Raw genomic sequence first — 23,940 nt, forward strand, 5'->3', positions numbered from 1 at the left:
CAAATACACAATCCACTTCTGCTGAAATTTCTCTTGATAATGAACTTTGGACTTTACCACAAGCCCAAGAGGAATGCAGATGGAAACTAGGCTTCAAGTGCTCCAAGAAGATCAAAGGAAGTAGAGGAAAAAGAAAAAAGGAAACAGGCAGGAAATGGGAGGAAAACTAGAAGGGCTGTGGAAAAAGAGAAGGAAGGCAAGCCAGAGAAAGGAGCCCGCCTAGTGTGGCCCGGAGAACACAGGAGAGGAGGACCAGGAGGGAGAGTGGGCTGGTGGCCGTGTCCAAGATCCTTGGAGGCCCCGGGGGCGGGCGTCTTCAGTTCTTCATGGCAGGATCCTCTGCACTGATGGTAAACCCCAGCGCTCACTGGGGTTATAGAGAGGGGGCCTTCTGTATTGAGGATGAGCAGGGAGCCCCCCAGGATGGATCAGGAGACGCCCGTGGTCAGCAGGGCTGCTCCAGCCCCTAGTTCAGGACCGTCATCTTAGGTGACCCCACAGAAAGCAATGTTGCTCTGCTTCTTGCAGAACGGTGTGACTTTGGAGTAGGTCACTTGTCTCCCCTGCACCTCTGTTCCATTGTGAATCATGAAGGGTTTGCCTGATGTCAGTGGTCTTAAACGTTTATTTTGAAACAACATTGGGGCAGGACCCTTTCCTCCAATTGTATTATTTTTATGTATAATTTTATTTATTTTATTTATTTTTTGACTGCGTTGGGTCTTCATGGCTGCGCGCAGGCTTTCTCTAGTTGCAGCCAGCGGGGGTTACTCTTTGTTGTGGTGCGGGGGCTTCTCTCGTTGTGGAGCAGGGGCTCTAGGTGCACTGGCTTGGTAGTTGTGGCTCGTGGGCTCTAGAGCGCAGGCTCAGTAGTTGTGGCTCGTGGGCTCTAGAGCGCAGGCTCAGTAGTTGTGGTGCGTGTGCTTAGCTGCTCCACGGCATGTGGGATCTTCCAGAACCAGAGCTCGAACCCATGTCCCCTGCATTGGCAGGCAGATTCTGAACCACTGCACCACCAGGGAAGCCCCCTCCAACTGTATTTTATCTGAAGGACCCATAGCTGAAGCAGGTGAGGTTGGAGTTGCTCAGGTTGAAGTGAGGGTGGGGGATGGGGTGCTGCTTGAGCAGCCTCTGGGAACTCTGGATCAGATGTTCAGTAAAGCACCTGGGGGCTTCCCTGGTGGCAGCAGTGGTTAAGAATCCACCTGCCAGTGCCGAGGACACGGGTTCGAGCCCTGGTCCGGGAAGATCCCACATGCCCTCGAGCAACTAAGCCCATGTGCACAACTACTGAGCCTGCGCTCTAGAGCCCGTGAGCCACAACTACTGAAGCCCGTGCGCCTAGAGTTCGTTTTCCACAGCAAGAGAAGCCACCGCAATGAGAAGCCTGCACAGTCTAACGAACAGTAGCCCCCGCTCGCTGCAACTAGAGAAAGCCTGCACGCAGCAATGAAGACCCGACGGAGCCAAATATAGATAAATAAATAAATTTTTAAAATTTGTTTTAAAAAATATAAATAAAGCCCCTTGGACACTAAAGCATTCAGAAAGTCGATCATGGGGAATTCCCTGGCAGGCCAGTGGTTAGGACTTGGGGCTTTCACTGCCGTGGCCCCGGGTTCAATCCCTGGTTGGGGAACTGTGCAAGACGTGCTGCGCGGCCAAAAAAAAAAAAACAGTCGATCATGATGCAGTGCTGATCCCTGAAGAGCTCCCGGAGAATGGTCCCCAGCAACAGTGCTGTCGAGCCCAAGTTCGAGTACCCGGTGCTGAGGCCAAACAAACCGAAATACCGGAGTTTGGTGCAGAGGAAGGTTTACTGATAGAGAGGGTGGCAACCGAGAAGATGGAAACGTACGTTTGTCTCAGATCCGCTTTACTGGCTGGCCTGGGCGCAAGGCTTTTAGGGATAAAGGGGCGGGGCCTTGGGGTGCATGACCAGATCACGCTCAGTCCTCTGACTGGTGCGTGGTGAGGTAACAGGGTGAAGCTTTTCCTGACAACATCAACCACCTGGGGTCTACATGCTTGTGGTCAGCATGCAGTCACCTTCCTCCACCAGATGTGGGTCCTTGTTTCTGCAGAACAATTCAAAGGTATGTGTCAGATTTTTGTATATCCCTTCAGGAGGAATTAGGACTCTGTTTCATAGCTGAACTATTGTTTCTTGACTGCTTTTCCTTTGTTTCTGTATTCCCTCTCTTCCTTAATTACTAACTGCTTGAATCTGCTCTTTGGAACTCAGGGAAGGCCTAGGAGACCACAGCTTGTTTCTACAAACAAGAAACAGGGGGCACGGGAATTCCCTGGCAATCCAGTGGTTAGGACTCGGCACTTTCACTGCTGAGGGCCCAGGTTCAATCCCTGGTGGGGGAACTGAGGTCCCACAAGCCGCGTGGCACGGCCAAAAAAAGAAAGAAAAAGAAACAGTGGGCATGGAGGGGCTTTTGTACCAAGGAGGGTCCACAGGGTCTTGCTCGATTTCAACAGCAGAGCATTCTCATTTTCTGCTGGAAATCGCCGTGCCAGCAGGGTGGGCCTTTCCAAAGCCATTTTGCTACTCTCAGTACATCCGGCTGGGCAGGGAGGAAAAGCCAGCCAACTAGAGTGAAGGCCAGTCAACTTCCCTCCCCCGCTGCAGAGACTACTGGAGCAGCCTGTGGCAGGGCATCTATAGGGACCCAGCCCCAGGGCCTGTGGCCTTTCACCTTGCTGGCTGGAGAAAGTCACTGCTGCCACTCCTTGTTTGCAGAACTCCCTTCGGCTTGGAGTTGCAGATAAACATCCTCTCACTTTGGGAGAGATGGGAAAGGGAGAGGGCAGAGTTTATCACTCCTACATCAAATGTTTATTGAGCACTTACTATGTGGCATAAAGGATAGTTCTGCCCTTGGAATCGGGAGAAAAGTTGAAGAGGGCACTTTTAGCCATTAAACGGACATTTACTGCTTGCCAGACCCCAAGCTATGCATGTTTCGTTCATTCTTTAATGCTCACCACAGCTCTGTGAGGGATGCATTATCATCTCTTTTTATAGATGAGGAAACAGAATCAGTGAGATTATTGTGATAATCACTGAATGAGAAAGTGAACGTGAACCCTTTTTACAACCAATAACGCTTATGCAAATGCAAAGTATTATTGTTATGTGAGGAGAGGAAGTAGGTGTCCTGAAAGCAGCCTCCTCTCCCTCTTCCTGGAAGATGAAAAACTCTTGGGAGCAAATAGCCATTCAGTGACTCTTGAGGGAGACCGACTTCCTAGGTTTGTTCTCTTCACTTCTGGGGGCCCAGGGGCTTTAGGAGCCAGACGGAGGGAGGAAGGGGTGTTGAAGGGGAAGTGGGAGCAGGGAGGGAGAAAGAAAGGACTCTGGGGCGGGTCAAGGCCACTAGCTCCAAACTGGACTTTGGAGTGCCTGGTAGTATCAGGGGTTTAGCAGGGAGGTGATTGTGCCAGAGGCAGGATGGGAAAGACCAGGATTGAATGAACTGGTTTCAGGAAGGCAGCCATCAGCCACAGAAGCCGTGAGAATCCCATGTTCCCCACGGGCCCCCTGCCAGACGGGCTACCTGAGATGCCTGACCTACCAAGTACAATGCCTCCTCCCTTCAGCTGAGGCCTTTTCCTTCCTGGCCTTTCCTGGGAAGGGAGGGAGAACAATCGAGCCTGACCATTTATAACTAGGTGTTTGCGCCCATAAGCCTGGGCTTCTAAACCAGATACCACATGTCCATCCAGCCCACAGAGTGGGCCAACCACGCAGCAGGCTGACTCCTCAGCGGCCTTCCATTCAATTCTGACTGTGCTGAGCCCCAAAGAAGCAGCCCATTGTCTTTTTCCCCAGGGTTTATGAGCCCAGCTTTGGTTTTCTCATCTCTCCCCTTCGATGATAATGAAATGTCAAGCCTCAATCCAAAACTCATATACGTCAGGAGAGAGAAAGTATGCCTAATCTGGACTCTGGGAACATAAGCAGTATAAATGTAGAGGGAAATCTAAACTCCCTGACTGATTAGAAAAGAAAGGGAATGTCCTGGAAGTGGCAGCATGGCCACAGCGCCCGGCAAAGGCTTGAACGAAACGTTTCATCTAATCCTGCTTGCATGGGTATTTGTTGAGGCAACCGTTTCCTCATCTAGAGCGCAGACCAGCCTCATCCTGCTCCCTGAACTTGAACCGTCACCAAATTCCACGGACAGCATCTGTGAACCAGCTTCTGTGCCGACTGTGCTGGCCTGGCTAAAGCAACCTTGGGCTTCAGTGAAGGTCACTCTCTGAATACACAGGTTTCAATGGATCTCACTCTTACTCCTGCAAAAATCCCACTCTCCGTCTACACATTGATGCAGCCTCCGGAGGGTATCTAAATGTGTTTTGAACTAGTCCTTTCAGCTGTCATGTGGTATCCGCTGGGCAGGACCCCCTGATCTTTTAGGCGCCCCTAATCCAACACCACCACTGCCTCCCCCCACTGACTGGGCACCAGGATCGGAGTCCCCCGCTGGGCCCTTCTACTCTGCTAGAGTGTTCCCACAACAGAGCTGCTGTCCCCCATGTTAGTATTTGGGTAAAATTGCTCTTCCGGTTTTTATAAGCCACTTCCATTCCCCTTATGACCCCAGTGTGAACCCCAGAGGCTGACTGAGAGATGCCACTCCAAACTCTGCATCCCTTCACCCCTACAACTCTGAGGCTTCACGTGGACCCAGCATGTCACACCCAACTCCTCTCCCTTAGGAGAGGTGCCTCCCAGGAGGCCACTCGGGCAATAGTCCCAGCACCCGTGGAGGGTCCTATGACCCTCCAAGCAGCCCCAGTGTGACTCAACCCTTGATTGCATGTGAAGCCACAGCTTAAACTAGAGTGAAACCCCAATTTGACCTGCAGCCTTGTGGAGCCTGGCCAGGCCTGCAGGATGGAGGGGCAAAGGGACTTAGGGCCCAAGGATGGGGAAGCGGATTCACTGGGGAGAACACATGATGCTGGTGCACAGCGGAAGCCAAGGATTAAGCACCTCGTACAGGGCTTCCCTGGTGGCGCAGTGGTTAAGAATCTGCCTGCCAATGCAGGGGACACAGGTTTGAGCCCTGGTCCGGGAAGATCCCAGATGCTGCAGAGCAACTAAGTCCGTGCGCCACAACTACTGAGCTCACGTGCCACAACTACTGAAGCCCGCGTGCCTACAGCCCGTGCTCCATAACAAGAGAAGCCACCGCAATGAGAAGCCGGCGCACCACAACAAAGAGTAGCCCCCGCTCGCCACAACTAGAGAAAGCCCGCGCGCAGCAACGAAGACCCAACACAGCCAAAAATAAATAAATAAAATAAATAAAGCACCTCTTATGCCCTGGCCCCACGTGTGGAAACAGCTGTTCAAACTATAACAAAACTAAGTTGATTGTGTCAGTTACTGAAGGAAAGTCTGCATAAATAGAGCTCAGAAAACAAGGATTATCTCTCAGGATTGCCCGATGGGCAAGGTAAATACTTAGTCCCAGCCCTGGACTGGTGCCTGCTAATTCTGTGCTTTACTGTCATCTTTCCCTTTATTCACTCACCCTGACATTTGTTGCCTGCCTCCCTCCCGCCCCCCGCCTCCACGTGGCCAACCCTGGCCTGGCACTTCCATCCTCCGACAGCTCGGACGGGATCCTCCAGTCTTCCCTTAGGGGGTCTTGGTGGAGAAGGAGGGGAGCAGGGATCGGGGAAGCTTTCACAAAGGAGTTAACTTTTAAGCCGGGTTTTGGCTGCTGTGTGGACCTCATGAGACAAGCCACAAGCAGGGGAAGGGCAGGGAGAGCAGTGAAGATCTAGGGAACAGCATGTGTCCCCAGCATCTCTGGCCAGACTGGTGGTTTCTAAATCTAAGCTTCCCTCTGAGGACTCCTTAGAAGCACTTTCAGGCCAGCAGCACTCAGTTCAAGCAGGGACTGTGGGGCTTGTAGATCGGGTGGCCACTCATTGGCTGGCAAGGGGCGAGATCCTTTACCTTGCTAAGCCTTGGTTTCCTTCCGAAAAGGGATGGTAAGAGGGTAGGCTTGAGTATCAGATGGTCTGGGTCCAAATCCTACTACTGCTCTCCTACTTGTCAGCTCTGGGTCCCGTGTCTCATCTCTTCATCTGAAAGTGGAGAGCATGCCCATCTCAGAAGCTCGTTCTAAGGATTGAGATAGAGAGCATGTTGAGTAGTTTCACCTGAGTAAACGTTAGCTGCTCTGATTATACCGTTATTTGTATAGAGTCAGGAGCAGCAATGCCTGCCCCAGGGTACTTCCAAGTGAGTATTGATTGAGAGCCCACCGTGTGCTCTGTACTGTTCGGACACTTGATGCCCTTGGGGTTGGCTTCCTGAGAAGCTGATGGCGTTGCGTGCGCAGGATGTTTATTAAGGAGTACCTCGAGGACCAACACCTGTGGGAGGGAAGAGACGGAAGCAGGACTGGGGAGAGAAATGCAGCAGCCACGAGGGCCCAGTGCTAACCTCAGCTGGCCCCACCGAGAGCTCTGATGCCGGAATGGCCCTTTGGGGTCACCCTAAATGGGGCCGGCCCTTTATCCCACTTTTTCCCCGGTTGGTCAGTCAATGGCTGGGGGTCTGCAGAGAGGAGTGTGACCTTGAGCAAAGAAGCCTCCCCTTCCTGGAGAGGCCAACTGCTGAAGAGGTCCGCACGCCACAGCACCCGGAGCTGGGACACACCATTCCTTGAAGGGGGCTCTGAGCCATGCATCACCATGCCCACCTCGAGCAGGAAACAAAACAGATGAAAATCCCCACTGTCCTGAAGCAGCTGTTCCAGTGGGAGTTTACGTTCTAAAGGTTGCTGTCAGGATGAGATGAGATAGTAGGTGTAAATTACCTTACAAACGGCCTTGCGTAACAGTGCAGGAGTGCAAATAGTGAGAGCTAAAGGTCGTTAAACAGATGGGGAGATTACAAGGTGAAAGGAGTTAGAGGAAGAGCATCTGATTTGAACGGACCGGACTCAGTTGTCTGCTGGTGTCTCGATCCTTCTCTGCCTGCACCCCAGGCTGTGACGTGGACGGGCGTTTCAACCCCGTGGGGGTCCCGCACCTCTTGAGACTCTCCTCAGTTTGTAAATAAAATCCTGGCATCAGGCCCCTTCAGACCCCTCCTGGGACAGCCGCCAGGCGCTCCCTGGGGGCTCCCTTCCGCGAGAGGTGGCTGGGATGATGGGCGGGAGCCCGACTGCAGGAAGGGAGCCCCGGCAATCCAGCGCAGCGAGGGGGGCTCGGGCAGAGACCAGGAAAGGGAGATAAAGAGATGTCCTTGGCACCGGCCTCTCCCATTTCTTTGGAAAACAGTGGGGAGGAAATCCACTGGCAGAAGGGCCTGCTCCAGCTCCCTTCTGAGGCGGGCCCAGCTGCCCTCCCCACAGGGAGCCCGATACACCAGAATCTTCTATTCCGGGAGGGAAAACCAGTTGGCTAGCAGTTCCTGGGAGGTGTGGCCAGCCGGAGGGAGAAGGAGAAGGACCAGGAGGAGGAAGGGGTGGTGGTCTCAGCCTCTAGTCCCTTCTTTTGCCCACCCTTCTCTCTTTACCTCAGTTTCCCTGGCGTAGGTGGGATGAGGGTAGGGCCATCAGATTCAGTAAATCCAAATACATGACCCTCGGTGCAATGTAAATCTCAGATAAACAACAGGTAATGTTTTAGTGTAAGTGTGCCCCATGCAACTTGGGAGGGATATATTTATACTAAAATTTACTTGTTTTTCTGTTTATTTGTTGTATATACTGTCCGGCAGCCCAGACCATGTGCTGGGGGAAGCCTGCAGCAAATGCAAATAGGAGAGGCCTGCTGGCAGACAGCAGGGACAGAGCCCATGCTGGAGAGAAGGACGGATCAGAGGGCGTGTGCGTGAGTTCGAGGCTCCTCGGGAAGAGGGAGGGGAAGGGCTGGAGGAAGGTGAACTAGGAGCCCAATCCCCAGCCCAGTCAATCCCACAGCAGCAAAGCAGACTCCCACCCTGACCCCACCTAGCAAAGCAGGGACAGGAGAGCTGCAGGCAGCCTGGGCCTCCACTGGCCCCCTTGGCTCCTCCTGATGATGTCCTGAGGGACCCTAGGCAACGCTGGGCCGAGGTCGGGCTGGGAGGTCTGGCTCAGTGGACGGCTCTGTGCATGGGTGGGGTGGGGCGGAGGGCTGGGGGGACGCCCCTGCGTGTCTGAGCAGAGCGGCAGTCCCCGTGAGTGTGTTGGGGATGGGAGGGTCCCCCCTTGGGTAGGAGCAGCCCTGCTACCCCACCAAACATCAGCTGCTGACCCCAGAGGCAAACCAATGCGTCGCTCCTCGGAATTCCAGCCTCTGCCCACCATTCCCTATCTCCATCCCCGGAAGCAGCCAGTGTTTCCCCATCTGTAGGCCTTACCCATCCTTCAGTGCTCTCTCTCTAGTAAAAAGAATCATAATAGTAACTACAAATTATTGAATACATCCTCCTGGCCAGGCACCTTGTTTCATCTTTACAGCAACCCTATGAGGTAAATGCCGTCCCCGTCCCCATTTTACAGATGAGGAAACAGGCTCAGAATGGTGAATTAAATTACCAAAGTCACCTCACCGAGCTAGTCAGCAGGGGAAAGGGACTCAAACCCCAGGTCTGGGGCCCCTGTGCCCCCCTCACGGCCTATGTTTTGTAGGCCCTCCGGTTGGGAGTCCTGTGGGAAAGGCACAGATGGGCCTTTTTCTCCCTGAATCATCAGTCTCTGGCACAGAGGAAATAATAGTGTTTGTTGAAAGACTCGATCTTGTTGAAAGAAAAATCTTGTTCCATGTACCCACGTCCCTTCCCGGGCCCCTGTGCCTATCCCCACCCTCCCAGGCTTTGCAGCAGCAACACTCGGAATATGAGTCCAGTCTCAGCTGGGACTAGGGCTCTGAGGAAGGAACTGGCTTGTGACTTGTCTGTCCTGTCACTCCCTCCAGAGGAAGCCCCTCCCTGGGCACAGGGGGGCCAGGAACATGTCCTTGGTCCCTAGAGGAGATAATGCCTTTGTCCCTATTCAGATAAACAAGCAGAGCCGCTAGAACTCGTGCAATGTAAGGTGCAGGAGCAGCGCCCCACCCACAGACACGGGCCTGGCCTTCCTGCCAAGGTCACCAGCAGGAGCCTGAGGACAGCTAGGCCCCATTAGATAGAAGGGCCAGCCTTAGCCCATTTTGCAGGGGGAAAAAGAGGCCCGTAGCAGGGTAGCCACATTTCCATCCCTGCAAGGTTACCAGCTTCCCTGCCTCTTCCCACCCCTAACCCACTCAGAAGCACAGAGCCTCAGGGCCCACCACGCCGGGGCAGCCTTCACAATGCGGTCTCCGTACAGGCAGCCCCTGGAGTTCTGTGACACAGCAGCGTTTACACTTACATGTGCGCCTGGGCACGTCCACCACCACCACGCTTGACTCTGGGCCCCTACAGACCCTACTACTCCCCCCACCCCCTGCTTCCCTTATCCCCCTCCCAACACTGTCAGATCAGAGCCACAGGAACCGGGGCCAGCAAGTGTGCACACTGAGAGCCAAGACGGGGAAGTTTATTTTCTAAGAATCATCTAAACACATGGAGAGTATTTTTAGCCCCTGGCTCCCTCCCAGGTGCCAAATCTAAACAGGGGGCCAGAGGGACGGCCCATCAGGGATACAGAGCAGCATGTGGAGACAGGGTGGGACAGCGTGCTGCAGACCCCACCCCGCCCCTGTTCCAGAGAGAAAGCTGGCCGTGCAGCCCAAGAGGCAGAGAAGTGACCCCGGGTTCTGACAGGTCCCGTAACCCCTCTCTGTGCCTCAGCATCCTCATCCGTGCGACGGGAGAAATACCCCGCTTATAGGATTGTCGTGTGGCCCATGGCGGCGCCTGCAGGCATTCAGTGAACGTGCATATGGTCTGTGCTAAGGGACCTAGAAGTCAGGTGGTGGCCCAAACCTTCAGCCATGGAGCCTTCCCCAGCCCTGGTCGGCCGCAGTGAAGTGTGTGTGCACGCACGTGTGCTCGTGTGTGTGCGTACGTTGTTGTACCCAATGCAGGGACTCGGGAGTGAGTGAAAGTAGGGCTGGGGGCTGCTGGTAGCCCCCATCGTCTCTGGTGGAGCTGTGTCAGGAGCCAGGCTGGCTGGGCACCAGGAGCTTAGAGCACCTTCTCCAGAGAAGGGGTCTGCAGAGGGTGCAGGGCGGGGGCTGGCGGGGGCAGGGGAGTGAAACTGCTCAGAATCGGACGCTCTCAGGAGCACACGCGCGCAGCTCATTGGCCTCGGCCTCCAGGACGCAGGGGCCAGTTCCAGGGGCGGGGCTGCCCCCTCCTGGGGTGACTGGCCAGCAGTGACCTTGCTGTTAAGTCGAGTGCTGACAGCACCTGCTCCGGCCTCCAGGTGCAGGGGCCTGGACAAGCTGTGCCCGTTCTGGCCCCCACTGGTCAGGTTTATTACTGCGGGGTCAGAGGGACGGTGGGGGGCGGGGGGGGGCCGGGGGGAGGGTCGTGTGCCTGCAGCGGGGGGGGGTTGGAGAGGCCCAGGCTCCCCTACTCTCTAGAAAAGAGCTGGGACTTCCTGGTTCTGCTGCCACATTATTCACTGAACGTTGCCTTGAGGGTGTAGTTGGGGGGGAGGGGCAGTTCAGACTTGTGAGAGCCCTGAGCCTGAAAGGGGGAGGGGAGGAGGAGGGTGCAGCTTGGATCTTAGATCCCCCCAGCCTGCCTGCGTGGGAACCAAAGAGAACAGGTTCGTGTCCACACACCCCCTGCTGACACAAGCTGCCTGCTGTTGCCATAGTGACAGTAATACCAACCCCCCCAACCAAGGCTGGCTGTGTGGTCAGCAGTGAAGGGAGGGGGTGCTTATTCTTGGTCACGAAGGAGGAAAGGGAGAGGGAGGCTGCAATGGAGGGGGAGCAGCCCTCGTCCCTCAGCCCAGCTTGGGGTGGTCAGGGACTCTGAGGGTATCTGAGTGGGAGAAGGCTTAGAGGTCACCTCCAACCAGCTCCCCTCCAGAGACCAACGGCAAGCCAGGGCTTCCAGCATCGGGTAATGGAATCCCATGTGTGCTGGCCTAGCTCTGCGTCTTCCTGTGGGAATCTATCTCATCACCTCCAGACGGGAAGCCTGTTACAGAGAGGTTGTCCCCGCACCAGCTGACCTGGCCCCGGCCCCAGGGCCCCTCGCCACCCAGCAAGGCCCATTCTTGGCCTCTTCCCCTCTTCTCACGCTCCTCCAAAATCCATTCTTTTTTTTTTTTTTTATTAATTTATTTATTTTATTTATTTATTTTTGGCTGCGTTGGGTCCTTGCTGTGCACCGGCTTTCTCTAGTTGTGGCGAGCGGGGGCTACTCTTGGTTGCGGTGCGCGGGCTTCTCATTGCAGTGGCTTCTCTTGTTGCGGAGCACAGGCTCTAGGTGTGCGGGCTTCAGTAGTTGTGGCTCATGGGCTCTAGAGCGCGGGCTCAGTAGTTGTGGCTCACGGGCCTAGTTGCTCCGCGGCATGTGGGATCTTCCCAGACCAGGGCTCGAACCCGTGTCCCCTGCATCAGCAGGCAGATTCTTAACCACTGCGCCACCAGGGGAGCCCCCAAAATCCATTCTTAAAATCCATCTCACGCTCCTCCAAAATTCCAGCCCTGCCCTGGATGACGAGGTACCAGAGCCTGAGGCCCCTCAACCCCTGGCCCCCGGGGCCCAGCCTGGTCTGGGACCCAGCTGTGGGGCCCTTATTTCTTTCTCCCTGTTTTCTGGACCCTCCTCTCTGCACCTGCTGCCTCCTAGTCTCACTCCCTTCTTGGGCCCCAGAAAGGAAAAAGCCATTAGAGACACGATCTTGGGGGGGTGGGAAGGGTGCCTTCATTGATAGCTCCTAAGTTCAAGGGCCAAAGACCCTTGGATTCACCTGTGACCAAGTAGCTCCCGGATGAGGCATCAGGCTCCTAACTGCTCCCCTACTCCTCACCCCTGCAGCCCCTGCACCACAGCCCCCGCTCCCCTCTCCCCCTTCTCCCTCCCCACCCTCCTCTCTCGCCCACTGTCTCTCTCCCCCTCCCTCCCTCCCTCCCCTCCATGCATGAACACTTGCTGGCCTCCAGGTGGCCTCCCCCACTGCCTCCTGCAAGTCTTCTGATGGATGCCCCTTCCCGCTGATTGACCACAGCCGTCTGATACGGTGTACAATGTGTCTCTTTATTTATAGTGTCTCCTGCTAGACTGTGAACTCCAGGAGGACAGGCATTTTGTCTGTCTCATTCCCCGCCATAGCCCCAGTGCCTAGAACATAGATGCTCAAGAAACACTGGGGCAAATAAATGAACCCCACCACCCACCCCGCCTAGGCTGTGCCCGCACAGGACCCGCACTCTCCACCCCTAGTACAGGGTGGAAGGTGCTGGCTGGCTCTCAGCTGGCTCTGCCGTGGCCTCACTATGTGGCCTCCACCCAGCCTCCTTTCCTTTCTGGGCCTCAGCTTCCCCCATTATATAATGAAAGGCTGCATTGGAACTTCTCCAGCTGTGGCTGTGTTGGAGCTCTGAGGTCCCTTCGGCATCTCTCCAAATGGGGTGTCAACGGGGAATTCACAAAGGTGGGAGGGGTGCCTGCTCAGAAGAAATCTCCAGGCCCTAAGGCCCCTACCCTGGCACGCGGGGGTGGGTTGAGGGGAACAGGGCAGCAGTAGTCGTGGGAACTAAAAACAGACGTGAGAGAGGTTTCTCCAAAAACATGTCCATATTTTAATCGTCACCAAAGTCCAACCCGGGAAGCCTGAGGAGCAGAGGCTCAAGCCCTCTTAAGGGCTGAGACCAGAGGTCAAGTGTGCAAACATGAGTCGTCATCGGAGGAAGCCTGCTGTCAGGCAGGTGAGCGCGAGGGTCAGCAGGGTGGGCAGCGGCAAGGGCAGCAGCCGTCCCGGGGCCTGGGACCTGAAAACCTGGCGCTGCCCCCGGGGCTGCAGGGGCCTGACATTGTCTGTCATTTGCAGCTTCTTCTCGTTGTCATAATACAGCTTCTGAGAGAATGCCAGGATCTGTGGAAGGCACAGGGCTCAGCAGGGAGGGATGAAGCTGGTGGAGCTGCACTCCTCACTGTGTGACCTCAGGCCAGTCGCCTGGCCTCTCTGAGCCCTCTCCGGTTCTTGTGCAGAGGAAAAGCATCAGGGATGTAAAGTGCTTTGCATCCATGGGGGCTCAGCTCCCATGAGTTTCCTAAGCAGAGGGGACTCACAGCTCTGGGCTTTGAGGGCCTGTGATTGCTATTACTGTCATCACTCTTACCAGAGAACAGTGGTTCTCAAGCTTGAGCTTGCATTAGCCTCACCTGGGGGCTTGGTGAGCCCCAGACTGCCTGGGGCCTCCCGCAAAGGGACAGTTTCCAGGAGCGGAGCCAGGGCCCCGTGTACCTGGTCCTTGTGGAGCTGAATGGGCTCCTGGAACACGGTCCAGACCACCTTCTCATCGCAGCCTGGTGTGGTGAGCGAGCCCAGGTAGCGGAAGTAGTGCCTCAGTTTCTCCTTCTTGGGGAGCAGGTCGAAGAGGCTGATGTCGTCTTTCAGCGTGGTGTTCATATCTGGGGAGACTCGCACGCCTCACTCTGAGAGTACAGGCTCCTCCACCATCCAGACCGTCTTCTGTAGGAAGATGTCTTCTCCCCTCCCCCAGCCCCCCCCCCCCCCGCCTCCCCTCACCATCCTGACTCACTGGGACTGGGGATGTCAGACAGCGCCTGCACCAGGGGCTGGAAGTTAACATTCTCGGATCCGGCCTGGAACAGGAGGGAAAGGGGCTTGAGAGAGGCTTGTGGGGAGCCGGTGGTGACCCAGTCTGGGGTGGGGCGGGCACGCAGCTTCTGGGACTGAGGCCCTCAAAGGCCCTGGGTTCCCCACATGGGGATGTACAAGTCACTGAGAAACGGAGGGGAAGTCGGGGCTTCTCCAGCCCCCTCCTGCCTTGCTGGGATCCCAGGTCTCTGGATCCTAAGAAGCAGCCCCTCGAACCCTGAGGGATGGCAGCCCCACCTCCACCATGAAGGCCAGCACTGCAATCTCATCTTTGGGGTCCTGGTTCTTGTTCGTGTTCCTCGATGTCCCCTTTTCTTTCTCATGTACCATGTGTATCTGGTAAGGGGTGAGAGGGATGGAGAGAGAACCCGTCAGGGTGCTGGACCCTCCTTCTTGCCCAAGGCAAGTATACCCAGAGCCCAGCCAAGGCATCCACCTGGGAAGAGGTCCCTCACCTCCATGGCAAAGCGATCCCCGTCGAAGCTATGCTCCGAGCCCCAATCCATCACCTTGGACCAGTGTAGGTGCAGCTGCTTGGCCCGGTACCGGGCGGTCAGTCCTCCTCCAGCAATCGAGGCCTCGTCCCCCAGCAACACCATCACTGGAGGGCACAGGAGGGGGCAGAGTCCTCGCACCCACCTCCCCCAGCCTCTCCCAGCCCCTCATCCCAGCTCCACCCAAGCAGGACCTTCTCTCCTACCTCGCACCCTTCACGGGCTACGGTCCTGGGCCTGAAGGGACAGGAACAGTGGTACAGCCTGGACCTTCCCCTGGCCCCCTCATTGGCCTCCCTGTCTGCCTCTCCCTCTGTACACCCCTCACTGCCCAAACATGCAACTCAGCCCGGTCCCGCCCCTGCTTCAACCCCCTCCACGCGTGGTGTCCCAATGTTCCCAGGGCCACGTCCAGACTCCTCAGCCCTGGGCGACCTGCCCCAGGCCCGGCTGGACTGACCCTGGGCTGGCTCTGGCGGCTCCGGGCTTCGCTCTGTCCTCCATGCACATGGGGCCACATGCAGCCCTTTGAACACCCCAAGCTGTTTCACGCCTCTGTGCCTTTGCACATGCTGTTCCCCCTTCCTAGAACCTGTCCCCTCCCCCACTACAGATTGCTCTGATACAGGATTGAAAATACTCATACAATGTTCCTTCCTTTCCAAAGTCCACCCTGTACAATGTGTCTTTTATTTATAGTGTCTCCTGCTAGACTGTGAACTCCAGGAGGACAAGCATTTTGTCTGTCTCATTCCCCCGCCATAGCCCCAGTGCCTAGAACATAGATGCTCAAGAAACACTGGGGCAAATAAATGAACCCCACCGCCCACCCCGCCTAGGCTGTGCCCACACAGGACCCGCACTCTCCCCCCCCCAGGGCTTTTCAGCCTCTCCTCAGCAGAAGTGGACCCCCCGGTGTGCCCTCCCAGGAGGAGCCCGACCCTCCAGTCCTTGGGGAACTTGGGTCCCAGGATCCCGTGCCCCTGCTGTCCGGGGCCTGCATCCAGCCCATCTGAGACCTACCTGAGTGGCCGTTGTTTTGCACGGCCCACTTTTGCTTCTTGTCGTAGCCGGAGAAGGAGAAGGGTCCCAGGTTTAGGTCCAGCAGTGTCTTGGCAGTGACGATGTTGATGGGAGACTGGCGGTCATTCTGGCAGCTATCGCCCCACTGGTCCGGCCCTGAGCAGGGAGGGAGGGTGGGCCGGGAGTCAGGGGCGCCTGGCACCGAGGTGTGGCGTCCTCCACCCGACTCGGGTCAGGTCCAGCTCAAGGCAGCAAGGTCTTTGGATGGCTGGCAGGCTGTGCTGGGGGGATGCCCGGCACAGAACTCCGCCCTCACCCTTCTCCCTCCTCAGACACACACTCACACTCACACAAGACCAGCAAGGCGTGGTGTTGGACAGGGTGGGACTAGGGTGTGAGCTCCGGGGTAGGGGACCACCTCAGATGCCGGGCTGGGAAAGGAAAGCTCCGTGATAACCTGCTTCCTAGGGGTTCTGAAGTTCAAAGGAGGTGGATGGGAGAGTGCGTGGAAGCGGTGGCGTCCCCTGGAAGGGCCGCTTGTGAAAGGACCCCGTGACTTGACACTAAGCCTTATCTGAGCACTGGGAGGCAGGGAAGGAGCCCCAGGGGAGCCCAGCCCCCTGCACCCGGGACCTCCCACACCAGTGAGCAGGGCGGGGGTTGGGGAGCACTGCCCAGTCACCAAAACAGCAACGTGGGAGGAAAGCAGATTGCAGGAGACCGGGCAGCGCTTGAAAAAGTACAAAGAACCGCCACCCAGGCCCACATGCAGGGGTGTCACTGGGACAGAATCAACTCTCCATTTGGCTATGAGAGGAGCAAACTGAATTTCTCCCTTTGATCCTGCTCCTGATTTATTTCAGAGGACCAGAGGGCTGGCTCTCTTGGTGTCAGAGATGATGACAGGAGGTCCCAGTAAAAGCTCAGGTCACTCTACGTTCCCTGTGCCCTGAGCACCGGGAGAGAGACAGAGAGAGAGAGAGAGAGGGAGGGAGTGTGTGTGTGTGTGTGTGTGTGTGTGTGTGTGTGTGTGTTGTGTGTGTGTTAGGAGCTGATATCTGACTGGGGCCACCATCACCTCATCCTTCCCACCTTCCCTGGGTCTCCATTTCAACCTGGAGGGTCCCTACCACAAGACTCGCTGCACTTACCCAAGCAGGTGTAGTTGGAGGGCTTGACTTGATTCTGGTAGCACCAATGTGACCCTGGAACAGAGAGAGGAAGGATGTGAGGCCTGTGCAGAAGCATGTCAGTGTATCTGTGTACACACATGTCTGTCTCTATGAGTGCCGGTGAACTGTGTGCACACAAGCAACTCTGTGTGTGTGTTTGTGTGTGTGTGTGTGTGTACACAGTGGGTCAGAGGCTGGGAATATCCCTGGAGTCAGAACCTGGCCTGGGATGGGATAGAGCATTCCTGGGGTGCCATCCTGGGGGACAGAGGGCCCAGGGGAAGGAGCCTTAAGAAGAAAATGGAGGGATGGAGAAGGAGGCGCTCGAAACCGCCAGGCTCCAGGTGTCCCTGACCCACAGCCAATCCACTGGTCCTCTTGCCCAGGGCACTGTCCTCAGACAATGCAGACCAGACAGCCAGCAGCCCTCGAGGGGCCCTCCAAGGCGGGTCAGCTCTCCCCAGGGGCTAGCCTGGACACTCTACCTGTTGCTCATCGGCCTCCCCCTCCCTCCTTGCATCCCCGCCCTCAAACCTGGAAGGGAGGCTGGTGAGAGGGCAAGAGGAGGCCCCCCAGGACAATACCGCCACGTTCAGCTTGGCTGCTTTCCCAGAGTTGATGGGATGATGAGGGAGATTAGGCTAGTCCCTCCCTGGAACACACCCTCTTGTGCTATTAAGACCCATTCTTGCCTAAACTCTCACAGTCCTGCAGGGAGGAAGGCAGCTAGGTCTTTTCCCCTGTCCCTCCAACCTGCAGTCCTGGTGTTTGGGACCAGACAGACTTGCCTTCCAATCCCCCACTCTGCCTCCAGACAGGAGAACCAACATCTCTGAAAAGAAGGCTGCATCACGAACGTAGCTCACTAATGCAAGATGTTGACAACAGGGCAAACTGTGCACATGGGAACCCTCTCCTCTGTGCTCTCTGCTTGATGTTTCTGTAAACCTGAAACTGCTCTAAAATTAGTCTATTGATTTTTAAAAGAAAGTCTGTGCCAGCAGGGTGGACAAAGCATTTGATAAGAGCTGGAATTCTAGCTGGGCCACTTAGGAGCTGTGGGTTTAGGGACAAGTCACTTAATCTCTCTGAGCCTTAGTTTTGCTGTCTGTAAAATGGAACTAATACCATCCACCTCATAGGACTGTGGGGAGGATTAAATGAGAGATGGTAGAGAGTGTTCCAGGCAATTGGAATTTAGTCAAGTCCCTGACGAGTCCTTCCCTTCTCCTTGGCTCCCTCCCTCCCTCCCCTCCTCAACCTCCTGTCAGGGCACAGATGGCCAAAGTCAAGGAGGGGTGGAGAGGAGAGAAATGAAGTGAGCTGGAAAGAACTCAGGGATGAGGAAATTCCTAAGAAAAGCAGAGCTTCCTGCTCAGCCTGAGCTAAGGCCTCTGAGCACATCCATCCCCACCCAAGCCCACCTCCTCTGGGGTCCCTGCAATGGGCATGCGGTGGAGGGGGGGGGAGCAGGTTCTCAGTAGGGAGTGGGAGGAAGGCCACGAGACTGAGCATCTATAGGAAATTGGCCACCCCCATACTCTGGGCCCTTCAGAGCCACCTGGGTTTTCCCAGTCTCCCAGGTCTGGATCAAATGCTGTGCCTACTCTGCTGGCACAGCCTCTTTCAGAGATGGACAGTCCCTGCAGTGTCTTCCCCTGGCCAGTCCACCCCCTGCCCGGGACAGGGCTCTGCTGACCCTGGGACTTGCTGCATCTAGGGAAGCCTGACGAGGGTCAGCTCTGCAAAGGGCAGTGGCCACTTCCCATCCCGGCCCGTCTCTGCATGTTGGCAGAGCTCTGATGCCGGAGCCCATCACCCGGCCTCCAGTCCTGGCTCTGACTCTTGCTTATTCTCTGCAGGAGAGTTCATTAACTTTTCTGAGCCCACTTTCTTACTTGCTTCCTCAGGCAGAAGGAGCTGCCACTGATCTCCCAGAGTCAGTGTCTAAGGACACACTGGATGGGAGGTCATTTGCATCCGTGAAAGGCTTCCTGTTACGATTCTCCTGGGTCTCCACCTCTCAGAGGTCCTGAAGGCAGAAGGCGCCTCTGAGGTCGAGCTGGCCCCTCCTGGTGACTGATACCCGGGGGGAAGCTGTTTCAGGGGAAGCCTGGCTTGAGCCGGAATCCTCAGGAGCCAGCTCTGATGGGTGGAACCCCTGTCAGCCTCCCTGGAGCCCATCTGGTCCAGGCTGAGCTTTTCTTAGGAATTTGCTCTTCCCTGCTTCTGGCTACAGCTCCTAGGGTTGTCATGGTGACCTCTGATCCACTGTCTTAATCACAGAGACTTTTGACCTGCTTGGTTGAATGCTCTTGAAACTACCCTCTTTAGGAAGCAGAAGCCAGGAAAACATGATGTTGATGAGGCCAAGGCTGGGGGTCAGGTCTATATCCAAAGGCTGAAGGTAGGGGCTGGTTTTTAGGCAAGTGGTGGCAGGGTCACAAACCAGCTCAGGTTCCTGTACTGGTTCATGAGGGAGCGGCCCTTACAGATAATTACCAGCCAGCTCTCTCAGGCCACTTCCTAGAGGGCCTGGGAAGGAGAGGAGCTACCCACAGGTCTTGGCTCCAAGCTCAGGATGCTGCTTAGTCCGTCTGCCCTGACCAGAGATGGAGTGAGAGAACTAACGACCATCGCCAGTCACCCAGCCGCTGTCCCCCACCCTTGACGTGCCCACCACCCCAGCCCCCTGCTTTAGAGCTGATTGAAGAAGTTCTCTCGGGTGGACCTTGCTCACCCCACCCTCCCACTTCAGGGGGAGGGAGGAATCCTGAAAACCAGCTCAGCGAAACCCGAAGATGTCCTGGGCAAAGTCTCAGCAGCTCCTGGCTAGGTCTGGGACTCTGAAGGGGCCTATGACCCTCTCCCCTCCTCTCTCCCTGGCAGCAGATGGTCTGAGGACGTCGATGTACAGCCTGGTCACTCTCCAGCCTCAGGTTCCCTAGGAGATGAAATGGGGGAGGAAGGCAGGACCCTCGGCAGCTCCCAGTCAGAAAGCCCCAGTGCTTAAGGGGAGCACAGCTTGTGAGAGGGGGCGGCTGAGAGAGATTCCTGGCTGGCAGGGCCCAGGCCATGTGGCTATGGAGTGCCTGCTATGTGCCACACAGGCACGGGCACTAAGCACCTACGCCCACTATCTTATTTGAATCCTTAGAACAATACCTGAGTCAGATTACTCTCTGCTTTGTAAGCGAGGAAACTGACTTACCCAAGGAGGAAACTGACTTACCAAGGAGGGAAGTGACCCAAAGCCACACAGCTACAAAGCAGCCACATTAATTGCAAAACATTTCTCTTCTACAAGCCCAGCAGCTTAAGTAGGTTTCAAACCTCCAACCCTACATATAAAAATGTTCACATCCCGCCTTTTCTGTTTCCTCCTCTCCTAGGAAGAGGCCGGGGGTTGCTGCAGGATGCCCCTCATACCCCACCATGGGCCAGCTAAGGGTCTCCTTCTCTGCTGCTGAGGGCACCCTCAGCCCGCACCCATGACTCCAAGAGAGGAGCATCTAGCTTTACAGAGGAGATTCGGCCAGGTGGACCCCAAGGACCATCCGAGGGGTAGCTGAGATGGGGACTGGCAGATGGGTACCTCCTTCCGAGGAGATGGCTCCCCGTGGGGTCGCAGAGAAGGTGCCAGATTGGATCCCTGTGCCCAGACGCTGGAGGCGCCTTCAACTCCTTATCAAATATTAACACCCCTCTCCTGCCACCTTCCACCTAGGCGAATAATTAAGAGCTCGGCCTCACCACTAATCTTTAAAGGAAAATCACCCCGGCCGGAAAGACCGGCTTGGCTCGGGTCCCCGGATGTCCCCCTCCAGGCTCCCTACACGGTTCTGGAGGTGAAGGATGCTGGCAGCGTCCGGGGACAAGGCACCCAGGGTGGGAAGCGGGGATGACCGGGCCCCACCGCACCCAATTTGTTGTCCTTGCCCCGGGCCGGGGGCAGCCACCAAGCACTGAGCCCCCGCGGGACGGACAGCGACCCACGCAGACGGAGGAACACCAGAAAGGGTGAGAAACGGAGGCGTGCGCCGCGGCGGCTCAGAGACGCATCCTTGCCCCGGACCCGCACGGCGCCCGGCCGAGGGCCGCGGGCCCCGCACACCGCAGTCGCGCACACGCTTTGCACCCGCTGCCCCGCGCCCGCCGCGCCCGGCCGCCCGCGCCTCTCCGCTCCCGCCTCTCCGCTCCCGCCGCCCGCGCCGCCCCATCGCCCCGGGCGCAGCCTCGGCGGGGTGCGCGGGGCCCGAGCGCCGAGGGGCCACGGAAGGGCCACCGAGGGGTCCCGGGGCCGAAGCCCTCGTTCACCTGCGCGGGCCCAGGGCCAGGCGGCGGCGAGGACCAGGAGCGCTGGTAGCAGCCGCATCCTGCGCAGGAGTGGCTACGCCGCCGAGCCGGGGACCGCGCGCTGAGGAGGCCGCCCGGCGGGCCGCGGTCCCGCCGACCCAGGTTTTATAGCGGAGCCGCGACGGGAGGGAGCCCCGACAGCAGGACGCGGGTAGCGGCTCCTCCCCCTGGCGGGTCCTCCCCTCACCTGTCCCTGATCTGAGAGCCTCCACCCCCCACTTGCGCTCCGCACCCACCCCCACCGCCTGGTCACCTTCCGACCGGTGCGCGAGGGCCCCTCACCCACCCGTGTCCTTCAGCGCAGAGGCGGCGTCCTCCTGCCTCGCTCCTCCCCCGTCCCACACCTGGTCTCTGGTTTGGGACCAGCGTAGCGACATCGCAAGGTACTCGATCCACACAAGGGTGGGGACCCCGGATTCCTGCCTTGGATCGTTTTGGCGCGGACCGCTGCGCAGCCCTCTCGCCTCGGAAGCAGCCCGGGGGGACCTTGGAATGGGCTGGGGCTGGAGGCTCGGGGAATGGAGATAGATAGCGTCGGAGGGATGACGGAGTTGAGGGATGTGCGACGGTGTTTCTTGAATCCGGTGTCCGCAGAAAGAGAGCTTGCTTTTCTCTCTCAGGCAGTGACAGCTGATTCTCTGGGTCTTATCTCTTTTTCTGTTCCCTCCCAAGCTGCTCCAAACTTAATTTCTAAGCAACCCAGGTACTCCCGCGGTGGTCCAATGGCTAAGACTCTGTGCTCCCAATTCAGGGGGCCCGGGTTCGACCCCTGGTCAGGGAACTAGATCTCACATGCCGTAACTAAAGATCCCGTATGCCGCAACTAAGACGCGGCGCAGTCAAATAAATATTTGAATTTTATTTAAAAAAAAAAGAAAAAAGCAACCCAAAGACTGTTCTTCTAACACAGAGTGAGGACACCTATGAATTTCTGTGCGAGTGTGTATGTGATGGCCAGCGCTGGGGATGCTGAGGGGGCGGAACTGAGTAATGGATTGCAAAGAGGCTCAGTGAGAGAGGAACTAACGGGGTCAGAGGAGAGGGGCTGGTCCTGTTGAGCCCACCCCCCTCCCACCCCCAGACTCCAGAGATAAGATGGAAAGAGGAGAGACTGGGGTCTGAATGGACCTCTCCTTTTCTCATCTGCCAGAATCTTCAGAGGAGTTCAGGGAAAGGAAACTTTCCTGGGAGGAGGCCCTAGCATTTAGGGAAATGGGGCGGGGGGCCTCCACGAGAGGAAGCTGCCTCTTGTCTCAGGAGGGACGCCCCCTCTCCTGGACTTGGCTCCCCTGCTACAATGCCTCTATAGACTCCTCCATGGCTCTAGGTACTGTGTGTCCCACATGGGGTGGGGACTTCCGTGGCAGTTTGAGAAGCTCACTCAGACTTGAGTGGGGAAGATGGACTTGGGTGGGCCTGGGCCCCCTCCTTCAACAGGAAGCCCCAGTTTTCTGGTCTAGTCACTTCCCCATCCTCTGCCAACCTCTCAGTGCCCACGGGGCTTTGAACTTAGGCAAGAGACCTCTGAGGAGGGATTGCCTCCTCCAGAACTCTCTGGGCAAAGGGGCTTCCTCCAAGGTTAGAGTCCTAGCTGACTGCCCACCCCCCCCACCTTCTGGCCCAGGGTCACACAGCCTCAAGGAGCAGCTTTGATCTTCCAGAGAGGAGGGGGGTGGTATCCACATCAGGCTTAGAGTCCTATTGTCTGCGCTGCGTTAGAATTTCATCACCAGCCTGGGACTTGGACAGTCAGGGGAGGGATTCCACACCCCGGGATCTTTTCTGGGGGAGTGAATTTGTGTTCACAAGGCTGTAAAAATATATCTTTTAGGACTGGGGAATGGAGTGGGGAGGAAGCCCACTCCTGGGAATGAAGCCTACTTCAGGGGTCCCTGTAACCCCAAGCCAGCCCCCCTTACAGGCAGGAGAGAGACTTAGAAACCTTTGGTGGGGTTAAGGGGCTATTGACTGGTGACCTTAGAGTCACTTCAAAGTCCCTTTGGGAAGAGGAAGAGGAAGAGGAAGCTGATTTCTAAGTAATCCTCTCCCTTCCCATCAGCGCACCCCCTACTATGTTTTGGGCCAATGAGCTGGGGGAGGAGAACCACGCCCCTGTGTGGTGTTCCTGCCGAGGCATGGGGAGGGGGAGGAGCTTAAGAATGGGCACTTCCTCAAGGATGCGTCTTAATCACGGGTACCACTGAGACAGCACATTTGCGATGCAGGAAGTCAAGGGGGGTGGCTCCTGCTCTATCCATCATCTCTGACTCCAAGGTTACACAAGGCAGGTTACTCTGTGTTACCAAGGTCACCCAGCCTTATCTCCCAGCCTGGACCCCTGTCCTGCCTGCCGTAAAGTTGTCACCTGTCACTATCTAGGTCACCCTGGGCCTAGTTTCCCTGGAGGGGACATGACCCCTCGTTACAACAGGGATCATTAGACCAGGGATGGGCCCTGCCATGTCTTGATGACTTATAGGGCCCATATAGCTGCCAGCCCAGGCCCAGCTGTCCCAGCCCTGCTACAGCCTCCTTCCTCTTACTCCACACAGGGTCCCCGAGCATCCTGCGTTCAAGTCCCTGCTCTTCCTTTGACTCAGGGATGACCTTGGGCAACTTTCTTACTCCTCTCTGATTGCAACTTCCCCATCTATAGAGTGGGGATGATAAACCTGCCCTGCTGACCTCTGCCAATAAACAGTTATTGGGCCAGAGCCTGCCCAGCCCAGACTTTCACAAACAGCCTCCCGGCGCCTTGGGTGTAGCCACTGGCCCATTGCGGATGCAGAAATGAATCACAATTCTCATCCTCTGGGGGTTTTCACGCCATGGCCCTGTCTGGAACAGGAGGGAGGCACTGGGGGAGCTACAGGTCTTTGAGGTCAGACAACCCTGGATCACTTCTGGCTCTACCCACTTGCTTTGTGACATCAGCCAAGCCTTGGTTTTCTTCATCTGTGAAATAAAAATCATACCCCTAACTTCCTCATATGTTTCTTTCTTTTCTTTTTGACATGGACCATTTTTAAAGTCTTCACTGAATTTATTACAATATTGCTTCTGTTTTATATTTTGGTTTTTTGGCTGCGAGGCACATGGGATCTTAGTTCCCCAACCAAGGATCGAACCCGCACC

The 23,940-nt window shown here is 56.5% G+C and overlaps 2 protein-coding genes across 5 annotated transcripts in view; one reads left to right on the plus strand and one right to left on the minus strand.

Moving 5' to 3' along the window:
• Positions 1-12,689: 12,689 nt before the first annotated feature.
• On the minus strand, positions 12,690-21,207 carry CA4 (carbonic anhydrase 4). Of its 3 annotated transcripts, XM_068531494.1 has the most exons (9): positions 20,767-20,839; positions 19,190-19,393; positions 16,429-16,482; positions 15,278-15,433; positions 14,216-14,361; positions 13,998-14,096; positions 13,681-13,744; positions 13,383-13,549; positions 12,690-13,010 (listed from the first exon to the last, which is right to left on the minus strand). In XM_068531494.1, exons 1-9 carry the CDS (start codon positions 20,822-20,824, stop codon positions 12,816-12,818), a joined length of 1,143 nt encoding a protein of 380 aa, XP_068387595.1. In that variant the 5' UTR covers positions 20,825-20,839; the 3' UTR covers positions 12,690-12,815. The 3 variants fall into 3 exon arrangements, with proteins under 3 accessions (XP_068387595.1, XP_068387596.1, XP_068387597.1); XM_068531495.1 differs by lacking the exons at positions 19,190-19,393; positions 20,767-20,839 and adding an exon at positions 21,092-21,207; XM_068531496.1 differs by lacking the exon at positions 19,190-19,393 and having other exon boundaries at positions 20,767-20,875.
• The window catches only part of ZNHIT3 (zinc finger HIT-type containing 3), a 43,008-nt gene continuing 39,317 nt past the window's right edge, over positions 20,250-23,940 (plus strand). For both annotated transcript variants that reach the window (XM_068531497.1, XM_068531498.1), the window contains exon 1: positions 20,250-20,469. The gene's annotated coding sequence lies outside the window, so the exon portion shown is untranslated. The remainder of the gene's footprint in view (positions 20,470-23,940) is intronic.

Source organism: Eschrichtius robustus, chromosome 20 (assembly GCF_028021215.1).
Source record: "Eschrichtius robustus isolate mEscRob2 chromosome 20, mEscRob2.pri, whole genome shotgun sequence".
Lineage (NCBI taxonomy): Eukaryota > Metazoa > Chordata > Mammalia > Artiodactyla > Eschrichtiidae > Eschrichtius > Eschrichtius robustus.